General features: G+C 35.9%; 1 protein-coding gene across 2 annotated transcripts in view; it reads right to left on the bottom strand.

Moving 5' to 3' along the window:
- The window catches only part of LOC145283743 (cytochrome P450 2B1-like), a 369,384-nt gene that overhangs the window by 55,608 nt on the left and 301,722 nt on the right, over window positions 1-12,054 (bottom strand). For both annotated transcript variants that reach the window (XM_080132805.1, XM_080132807.1), the window contains exons 4-5: window positions 7,998-8,078; window positions 5,167-5,265 (exon numbers count right to left, since the gene is read on the bottom strand). In XM_080132805.1, the coding sequence (XP_079988931.1) occupies window positions 5,167-5,265; window positions 7,998-8,078 (180 nt within the window). The remainder of the gene's footprint in view (window positions 1-5,166; window positions 5,266-7,997; window positions 8,079-12,054) is intronic.

Below are 12,054 nucleotides of genomic sequence, written 5' to 3'. Positions count from 1 at the left end.
AACATGGATGCTGAACAGGTAAGTATAACTTCTAATTTCAAGGAACAAAATGATACCGAACAAACACAGCACAGCCATGATAACCATCAAAAGGAAAAAAAACCAAAGGAAGAAATGGATAACAAAAGAGAATAGACTCGTAATGGAATGCTATTATAGAAGTCATCCTAAATATAGATATGGAGGTTATCGGAAACGAATGAAAGAACTATGGGACCTATCCAGTGACTACCATATGACAGAACAAATAATTGCGGACCAAGCAAGACTGATACTCAAGAAAGGTTGGCTCTCTAAACTAGAACTAACAGAAATTCAGCGAAAAATAAATGATGGAACTGAACAAGAAGCATCCCCCAATGGAACCGCACGTAGAAGCCTCACAAGTAAAAACACCAAAGGCCCAGGACCAACAAAGAACGAAGTCTACAAACGTGGAAACCGAGAACAATGAAACAGAATTAACAGAGAATGAAGCAAATGAAATAAATAAAATAATACAGCTGATGAACGAGGAAAAAACAAAACTCCCATCGTTAAAGAACCAAGAGCAGAAGAAATTAAAAACAGAAACAGAGATGGTTAACAAACTCCTACCACATATCCCAACAAATACAATCACAGACTTAAACAACCTGATTTACGCAGGTGCCAAAATGGTAAGTATGAATCTCAAATTAGAAAAACAACCGGGTACAAGCGAACCGACAAAACCTGGATGGGAAATAAGACTAGAAACCCAAATACACAAACATAAAAAAGAAACCGAAATGATCAACAGGCAGAAAGCAATGTGGAGAAAACGGAATATTGGAAATGTAACTGACAGGGAGAGGCTAAACAATAAACATGAAGAACTAGACCAAAAAATAAAAGCAAAAGAAGCGAGATTGAGACGATATAGATATAAATCTGAACAATGCAAACAAAAAAGAACATTCGAAACTAATGAAAGCCAATTCTACCAAAATGTGAACGGAAGAAAAAAAAAACAGAGCAACCAAATCCGACAGAAACAAAACACTACTGGAGTAAAATATGGGAAGAGCGACAAGATCACAATAGAAATTCTGAATCGCTGAAAGACATGAAAGAAGAGCTACAACAAATAAGAGAAGGAACAGTGAATGAAATCAACAAGGAAACCCTAAAGAAAACCAGAGGAAAAATGGCAAACTGGAGAGCACCAGGGCACGACAGGATACATTACACGAAAGGCTAGCCTCAAACCTGAGAAGATGTAGACAGGAAGCAAGCATACCAGACTGGATGACAAAAGGTAGAACCACACTGCTACAGAAGGACATGGAGAAAGGAACCGTCCCTAGCAACTATAGGCTAATCACGTGCTTACCAACTATGTGGAAGATACTGACAGCACAACTGAGGGAACAAATCTACCACTTCCTGAATAACCGTGGACTCATCCTCGAAGAGCAGAAAGGATGTCAAAAAGGAAAAAGAGGAACACATGACCTGTTATATATAGATCAAAAGATTCTAAAGGAGGTAAAAAGGAGGAGAAAGAATTTAGCCATGGCATGGATCGACTACAAAAAAGCGTACGACAGGATCCCCCAACCATGGATAATAGAATGCCTAAAAATGTATAAAATACCAAGTGGGATCACCAGCGTAATAGAAAATGCAATGAAAACATGGAGACTGGAATTGACAGCCTATGGACAACACATAACAGAAATTAACATACAAAGAGGCATCTTCCAATGAGACTCACTATCACCACTACTGTTCATCATAGCCATGATGCCCTTGAACAGTATCTTGAGAAAGTGGCAAGCCGGATACAAGTTCTCCAATACAGAGGAAAAAATGATCCACCTGATGTACATGGACGATCTGAAACTTTTTGCAAGGACCGAAAAGGATCTAGAGACACTAATTAACACTACCAGGATCTTCAGCCAAGATATCCAAATGGAATTTGGAATGGAAAAGTGCGCACAACTAGTGATAAGAAAGGGAAAACTGGAAATGGCAGAAGACATGGGACTACCCAACCAAACAAAAATGAGGGCACTAGGGGAACAATACGACTCTAAATACTTGGGAATTCTGGAAGCGGACAACATCAAAGCAACAGAAATGAAAAACAAAATTGGAAAGGAATACCTCAGGAGAACAAGAAAACTCCTGGAAACGAAATTATATAGCAGAAGCCTAATAAAAGGTATAAATACATGGGCAGTATCACTAGTAAGATACTCAGGACCGTTTATAGGGTGGACAAAAGAAGATCTGAGACAACTCCACCAGAAAACCAGGAAACTCAAGACCATGCATAATGCATTACACCCAAAGGACGATATTGACAGACTCTACGTGAAAAGGAAAGATGGCGGGAGAGGAGTGATCTGTATAGAAGACTGTGTGAAGGACATGGAAAAAGACTAGAAAAATACATAATGCAAAGCACTGAAAGGATAATTATGGCAGCGAGAGACACTGAAAAAAAAACAACAAATCAGAAAACAGAGAGACAAACGACAAAACGAGAAAAGAGAAATGGGAAGAGAAACAACTCCACGGAAGAATCATAAGAATGACAAAAGATGAGAATAACGAAAACACCTGGACATGGATGCGAAAAGGACATATAAACCGAGAAACTGAATCTTTAATAACTGCAGTACAAAAAACGCGATAAGAACCAACCATATCAAAGCAAGGATCGATAAAACACAAGAAAATAGCAAATGCAGACTATGTGGACAAAGAGACGAAACGATAAACCATATAGTAAGTGAATGCAGCAAACTGGCCCAAAAGGAATACAAAAACAGGCATGACCAAGTGGGGAGGGTGGTGCACTGGGAATTGTGCAAATGATTGCATTTTGAGCATACAGACAAATGGTAGAAGCATAAACCCGCAACAGTACTCAAAAACAAGAACCACAAAATCCTATGGGACATGGACATACAGACGGACAAACACATCCAAGCAAGAAGACCAGATGTTGTAATAATTAACAAGAAAGAAAAATCCTGTCAAATCGTAGATTTTTCTGTCCCAGCTGATCACAGGGTGAGTATGAAAGAAAAGGAGAAACAAAGCAAATACACAGAGCTAGCCAGAGAGTTAAAAGGGATTTGGATGATGAAGAAAATCAAAATAGTACCGATAATAGTAGGAGCACTAGGAACAATTCTGAAAAACTTCGAAAAAAGAATGTCAGAAATTGGAATCAGAGGAATAACTGCAAAAGTACAATGACTAACGATGATGAAAATGACGGAAATATTAAGGAAAACTCTTGAATGCGGAGAATAATACAAGAAGACAATATAATGAATAAGTGTTACAGGGAATGAAGAACACTGAAGCTGCATATCTAAAAGTTTACACCCCCCATCATGCATCCCTCCCATTGTTTCATCACCGCTCCCACCAATAAAAACGTGATACCAAAGAGCCGAGAAGGGTCAACAAAGACTGAAAGACCGAGGAGAGAGCGCTAGCCAGACCTCAGCTGGACAAGCGCAAAGAGAACTGGGATCTTGGGGAGGCTGAGTGCCACTCAAATTCCAGTATAAACCAATGGCCACTGCCAGCGAGAAATCAATGGAAAGAGGCTGTTGCGATGATGCAAATTCATTTGCAAATGCTATCAAAGGAGGTGGAGAGAGCTGGACGTCTGGGGAGACTTGTTGTCACTCAGCTTCCAGAGAACACCACAAGTTTGCAATCAGATCGTTTGTTGACTTGTGTGAAAGCTCCATGTGAGCCAATAATAATAATAATAATAATAATAATAATAATAATAATAATAATAATAATAATAATATTAATAATAATAATAAACCAACTCCGGACAAGGACAACCATACTAGAAACAAAAATAAAAATACTAATAACGAACAAGATAAATGCAACTGCAGATCCCGCACACTTTGCCCGCTTCAAAATAAATGTCCAACCAAAAGCGTAGTTTACCAGGCCACAATATTTGTGAAAGAAAACCCGAATAACAAGAAATATTACATAGGTATGACTTCCTTAGATTTCAAAACCCGATATTATGACCACAAAAGTACATTCAATAATAAAAACACCGAATGAAAACAACTCTAGCAAACAAATACTGGGAACTCAAAGAAAGCGGATGTTTGCCGGTAGTCGAATGGAAAATAGTAAGACAAGCAACCACATGTAGAGACCTAGATGATCCATGCAGATTATGTCCTCATGAAAAATTTGCGATCCTATACTTTAAAGAATCACAGCACCTATTTAATTGTAGGAGGGAAATAGCAAAAAACTGTGTTCACAGGATAAACTTTACCCTAGGATAGCGATAAACTAACAATAACAATAAAAAATAAACAAATAAAATACACATACATATACATAAATTATCAGATATGTCTATATACATATATATACATGCATAATATATATATATATATATATATATATATATATATATATATATATATATATATATATATATAAAAACTATAAATATATATAAACTATAAATATATATAAACTAACATAAAAAAATTAAACTAGGTTTAAAATAGGTCAGGACGCTCCCGACTAAAATAGCACACACAAAGGAACAGGTGAACCGGAGGTTAGCTAAGCATTTGTCCTACTCATTAGCTGATTAGGAATGGTGCGGTAGAAACTAGAAAGCTGACCGGCTAACTAAAAACTCAATAGAAGGTGCGTATATAAAAACACGAGACAACCACGAAATCCTCGCATACGCCTGATGAATCCAAGCCTGGATGAAACGCGGAATATTCTGTGTAGCTTAATTGCCATATATATTTTATAACTTACTATATAATATTATATATATATAACATTATATATATAACATTATATATATATTATATATATAATATATATATAATATATATGATATATAATATATATATATATAATATATATAATATATATATTATATATATAATATATATATAATATATATATTATATATATAATATATATATAATATATATAATATATATATTATATATATAATATATATATAATATATATATATAATATATATATAATATATATATATGTGTGTGTGTGTGTGTGTGTGTGTGTGTGTGTGTGTGTACAAACAGATGAATCTCTTTTAATATATAGCTTCATTTTACAGAGAAGAATATGTCAGAAACTTACATGAAGGGATACTTGGGCGTCCAGCAAAGTCGACCTGTTTTTTTACTAAAGCTTCAATTGCTAAATCAACATTGTTGACCATAACAACCGTCTGAATTCCTGAAGATCAAAAAAAAAAAAAATGATAAGTAAAAATATTGGGCCTCGTGTCTACTTCTGCTTTGACCACTTTTTTTTTGTTGTAAACATTTTGTTAAAATAAAATAAATAAAATGAAATATGTAAATCAAAAATTGTTTCACAGTAACATTTTCACATTTACTGTTTTGTGGTAAAGAAAATATATTATTTCGAAAAAGCTTGTGTTCTCATTCAATATTTGAACCCCCGGCGCGTAAGACACATTTATGGCATTGTCTTTGGTCTTTGTAGGGCCATTTTGAACGATAATAGCAACTTTTGGGTATGGCCAAACACTATTCTGAACAATTAATACAAATTGTTTATAAAAGTTACATTATAGTGAAGGAAAAAATGAGGCATATTAAAACGGACGTATATGCATATCAAAACGGAAATTAATGAAATAGTAGAATCGTTACCAATTATCAGGTGCTAATTTAATATGAACAGAGTTTTGTAAATGAAAATTAAGGAGAACATGATTAAATAAAAAAATAAACATGTATATTGTAGGGAAAATTGTGGTTTACCATTAAAGCGTCTGGTCGTGTGTGCGTAATGTGGAATCAAGCTGTCGGGGGAGGGAAAGAAGGAATCAATACGGCGGCGCCCACAACTTTTATAACTAATCAGTCTCACGAAGCAATACAAAATCTCGCGGTTCGTGTGCAAAATTTCGCCGCTCGACTGCATAAAAAGAGGCTATGTTGACACACCAGTTCTCGTCAGAAGTTAAGCAACGTTGAGCCTGGTTAGTACCATATAGGTGACCATTTCGGAATTCTTTGCGCTGTATGTACTCTCCGCTTATCTCGGCATTTGTTTCCAATCGTCCTGTACATACATTTCACAATGTCGACTCAGGAGAGGTGTGGTTGGAGATTGCGCATCTCCTGCCACAAAAATTTCACGTGCAGGCACCCCTTCGTGTTTATCGATAGTGTGTCAAAGACTAAAGGAGCCTGTTAATATATGAACGGCTATATGTCGTCTGTCTATCGGTCTGTCTGTCGGTCTGTTTGTCTGCCTCCATATTTTCAAATTCTATCTCCTCCGAAACTAAAAGTCGCAGAGCGATGCTAGGGGCCTCAAATGATTGGATTTTTTGGGCCGTTCTTTTATGGGTTTTTAGCTGGTTAAAATTGTTTTTAAGGGGTCAAAAATGGGTCCAAATTTTTAAAAAATCGTTAAAAATTTTTATACGTTCATCTTAGTTTTTTTTATTTTTAATTTTTTAATCGCTTTATATGCATGTCACATTGGTACAGTGGTAACGTCACCAGCTTTGAATGCTACAGTTTATGTTTCAATTCTAGCTGATGACACCTAAATATTTTCTTTTACTTTGGAAATTGCGACTCTATAATAATATATACGAAATCTGGACAAATGAAAGTGTCATATTTAAGCATATTTTACGCACAGGCAAAGACCGCCCCCTCCCCCACACACGCTAGCAAGTAATATAATTAGCATTATTATTACTTTTGTTGTTTCAACCTTGTGTCATACATGGAAGTTCGTAATCTTAACTTTTGATTCTTACTCCTGTATGCCTTTCTAGAGAGCTTACCAGACTAAAAAAAAAAAGAAAAAAGAAAGAAAGAAACGCTGCCTGAAATTAATTTCTTCAACACCTCGAAAAACAATTAAGTTAAGACAAAACTTGTTGAAAGATAGGTGAGGTTAATTCTGATCGATCTTTGTTCCAAATCAGTGACCTGTGGAATGCGGATGAGAAGAAAGAAAGAGAGAGATCAATACCCACTATTTATTCATATCTTTGAGCATTTTTAAATAGTATGTTCACAACCGAACTGGTGACTTTTCTCATTCACTCGTTCTTTGAGGCACATCAGTTTCCATCATCTTTGAGGCACATCAGTTTCCATCATCTTTGAGGCATATCAGTTTCCATCATCCCACGGACAAGTCAAGCAAACCTTCGAATTCATTAAGTTGACCACAACTGAACTATCATATCCTGTTATTTTCAACTAACCAAATTGTATACTAGTGGATCTGCTCGCCCAATATTTAACACTAGTGGCTGCCCCGCGTCAGCACACACGGTGCAGAGTCAGACACAAAATCGAGTGCACTCAACATCAAGTACACTCAACATTATCTTACCATCAACATTTACCTTGTGAACTCGGAGTATGGGAAATTCCCATATGCACAAAACAAAATCACTGAAAAAATAAAAATACCCTAAGGGAAAACATTGGATAAAATGATGGTTAAAATTATTATGAACTTTCCAGGATTCGAACCTGGAATCCTCTGATCCATAGTCAGCCATGTTATCCATTGTGCCATAAGTCCTGTCCGTGCGCCGGAAGATGTTAATACGACTGTATACAGACAGTGCTAAATTCTGTTGACATGGGCAGGTAACTTTTTCGACAATTGCATGAAACAGTCCAAAAACCCTTATTTCGGGCTTTTTGTGTGACTTTTAGTTACGAACCATATATAGATAAGGACAATCTAGGGACTCACACCTTTCAGGGAAACAAAGAATTTTTCAATTCGGTTCATCTGTTCGACAGTTTTATTGCTATACATGCACACACACATAAATAAATAAATAAATAAATAAATAAATAAACATTTAGAATTTTATTAATAGCATAGATTTCCTCTAACTCTACACATGTAATCTCATTAAATTCAAAAAATAAAGAAATTCAGAAAATGCTTACCAACATGTAATATGTAAATTGGTCCATATTTGATTCTTAATTTAGTAAATCCAATAAGGCAGTTTGGTTCTTTCACAATCACTAAAAATATATAAAAGGAAGTTAATTTTGATGAAATATATTTCAAATGATATAAGTGAATATTATTGGTCGCCCAACAAAAGGAGGGTGGACATCTTGCTGTCCAACTCCCCACATAGTACTCCTGTAGCTTATGTCCCTGATAGTAGCCTCCTACATCAAAGTGACAATGTACCTTGTTTGGGGTGAAAATGTAATTTAAAAAAAAAACCTGTAAATCCACCATTATCCGTTCATTCGTTCGTCTGTCTGCACTTTTCTCACCTTGGAATTTTTTAAAATTTTGCACAAACAAACATGATATGAGTAAAAAAGTAACACAATGGATTTTCCGGGAAAACTTATGGTCGCCACCCTAAGGATGCCTTGGATTTTTATAAAACTTTCTGAAAAATTGTAACGAACTGATTTCTATATAATTTTGTTTATCTATACTCTTGAGTGCACCCCAGGGGCTCTTTTAGGGCTAATAAAAACACTCCATTTTGTGGACTATTTTACCATATTTGTCCAAAATGTTCTGTGTATGTCTATTTAGCAGTTTTGCATGGTGCTGAACTCAAATTTAAATATGTTAAAACATTGGGGACTTTTGGGGCTAAATGGGGGGGGCAAAATGGACTTAGTCATTTCTTTTTTTGCATGATGGAGAACTCAAATTTACATATGTTAAGGCCTAAAACTGCACCGTTTGTTCATTTTCGCCAGGATTTGACGTCCCCCGAGAATTTGAGAGTTATAGGGGGGGGGGGGTAAATGCTGAACTTAGTCATTTTTTATGCTTCGTTCACTGGTCATTCATGGTGGACCATGCATGCTTCACTTGTTAAAATTGAATAACCATGATGAACATAGAGCATGACAAGTTCCGGTGTCATTAAAAAAGAAGACATGTCTGAGAAAAAAAATTTTTGGACACCATGGTTACACATTAAAAATAAGGGTGCTTTTGAATTTTCCATAGCCAGACTCAACTGAAACTTTCTTTTCTCTATCCCCTCGATATTCGTGACGTTATGTGTCATGTCGATTGACGCTTTTGTTATTTTTTTAATTTTTATTCTTTTTGACTTATTGCCTCATATCTAACCTTCAGGTCGTCTCTTCCTTTTATTTTTCGTGGAAACTGATTTATTTCCCAAAGTTCGTGTCACTTCATTCTGCACTTAGTTCGAACCTTGTCAAGATTAACACTAGCTAATGTAATGGCTATCCAACATAACCATCAATTATATAACAGTAGAAGCACTGCCTGAGATGATTAGCAATAAAGTAATCTCTTATCAAAGAGCAAGAAGGTAAAGTCTAGGAATGTGGACCTCCTTGAACTACACAGGACTATATCTCAGGCTGATAGAAAACAAGGCCCTACCAGCAACAGACTACGTAAGACTTTGTTGGTCTGATTTTGACATAAAGTAGCCATGCCGGGAAGTGAAGAAAGATGAATATATTGTCATCATCCAAGACGATATCTTGGAAGCACGTAATTGTTACCTTAGCTTTCTGCAATTATTGCATTTTTTCACATGTACTGTAAAAACGAACAGTTACCAGTTCAAAACTTATTAGATGCTTCACGTGTAGGACAGCTGTTTTTTGCAGATCTGACAATATGTGGGTGACCCGTGGTGTGCCTGGAGAAGGTTAACTTTGGTAAAGAAACGTCCTGGGAACAGCAACCAATGTGATAATATAAAGAAGGAACCCGTGAACAGCACCAATTTGGTATTAAACGTTTGTCAACGAGGAGTTACCTTGTTGCCACTGGGACTCTTCTGCTTCACCGGTGTTATAAACTAGCCACTTGTCTCATCATGCAAACGACTCCAAGTCTAGCTGATTTTAACAAACGGTTTCTTAGAACAGTAAAACATAGCTTAATCTGTTGGACTTCTTCTTCTTCTTCTTCTTCTTCTTCTTCTTCTTCTTCTTCTACTACTTCTTCTTCTTCTTCTTCTTCTTCTTCTTCTTCTTCTTCTTCTTAATTGTTGGCCATCTCTAGTCGTAATAGCAATAGTTTCTTAAGGGGAGGGAGGGGAGAGTTTCTTGTTTTTTTTTGTTTTTTTTTAACCAGCTCCCGTCTGTAACTCTTTGGAAAATTATATGGAGACATACCTCTTTGGTTGGGCTGTCCACAACTTCTTGATACTGGTTTTCTGGCTGGAATGGCTACTGGCACAAACATGGTGAACAACGACATGCAACACAGTATATTTTATACTAGCAGGATCCGTTAACTGGCGGTGCCCGTTAACCGGCGGTTGGTGTTTTTGTTGTAGCCCAACTGTGCGTGTAGGTGTGGTTGGCAAGAAATTAGCCCGAAATGTAAGGTATGTAATAATTACAAACAATTTATTTAGCTATGTGAACTATTTGCGTAAAAAATTAAAAACAAAACATTCAATAATAGTTATAATAGATTAAAGTATGCACAAATAACTTTAAACTGCAATAGTATTTTGCATTATGACGTATTTGTGTGGAAAAATAAAAAGGGAAACATTTAATAATAGTAAATCTCCGTGCGAAGCCTCCGGAAATAAAAAATTATAAAAAGTAAGTAAACCCTTTTAAAGAAATGTAAATAGCAGCGTTACCGGTTCGAGGCAAAAAAAATAAATAAATAATAAATAAATAAATAAAAATAAAGAATTACCTGCATTAGCGAGGCGCGAAGGTATGATGTCAGAAGGAAAAGGAGATGTAGAAAAAAGAAATAAACATTTTAATCGAGTAGGTCATGGTGAAAGCATAACGTTTAGAACTTTGAAATAATGACATTTAAACATAACCATAGATGATGAGGTCAAAGCTCTCTCTCCCCGCTCCCTCTCTCTATCTGTTTCTCTCTCTGTATATGTGTCTCTCTATCTGTATCTCTTTCTGTCTCTGTCTCTGTCTCTGTCTCTGTCTCTGTCTCTCTCTCTCTCTCTCTCTACCTGTATCTGTGATGTGTGTGTGTGTGTGTGTGTGTGTGTGTGTGTGTGATTCCTGAATTACGTTCAGGCCTTCGACAATAAAATGTAACGTGAGTGTAATGAGTACCGTTATGCTGTACCACACAGAAAAAAGAATTTGTGTTCATGATGGTAGATTTTTATAGTTGGAACAAATTTCCATGCCTAGAGACCAACTGACTTTTAAAGGATAGATTAAAAATAGACAGCAAGTCAGATTTTGGTCATTAGTATTGGAAATTCGTCAGTGTTTATTACAGCACTCTTTGAAGAGTTGTTTCTGGAGTTTGGATAATTATTGTAACCAACAAACACTCGTCTAACTACAACCATTGTTCAAAGAATTTCCTGATAGAGTTGAGAAAAGGTAGTAGGAAATACAAAAAGACATCAAGGCAGAGAAAAGTATTCTGAGTCACGCCTCTTCAGATGTGGCAACAGTACTCCATCGTAGGACATATTTAGCTCTTATGTAGGTAGAGGATTATTTCTGGATTGATATATCTTTTGGAGTGGTAGAATGATCCAACTATTTTTCCATCGATCTTGGCAACGAATTTCATTTAAGTTTTCTATTTCAGATGAAGAATGAAAGTCACTCTCAGAAGCTTATCAAAACAGGGAGCTTCCTTAAGACATTAATTTTTTTTTTCCATTTTAATTTATACCAAGTAGATATCATTGCATTGGTAATGAAAATAGAGAAGCTTTAGATGCATTAAAAATAACCAGTCACCTCATTGTATCACGTGCTCAAGGTAAAAATAGAGAGAATCATAAAGATCTTAGTCATTAATGCTCTTCCAAGTGTTGCCATAGATAGCTGTGCTGTCTGCATAAATGTTAGCAAATGATCTTAGAATGTGATTTAGGAGATCATTGATGAAGATCAGGAAGAGGGTTGAGCCCAGAAATGCTCTTTGAGGCATGTCAGCATTGATATTATTAGCTTTGAACCTACCCATCAATGACTACTATCAGAGAGAAAGAATTTGATGATTGAGAGGACATTTCTG

Source organism: Euprymna scolopes, chromosome 8, assembly GCF_053919585.1.
Source record: "Euprymna scolopes isolate OS-2025 chromosome 8, ASM5391958v1, whole genome shotgun sequence".
In the NCBI taxonomy this organism is placed as follows: Eukaryota; Metazoa; Mollusca; class Cephalopoda; order Sepiida; family Sepiolidae; genus Euprymna; species Euprymna scolopes.
This window is presented reverse-complemented; position numbering and strand designations above follow the sequence as displayed.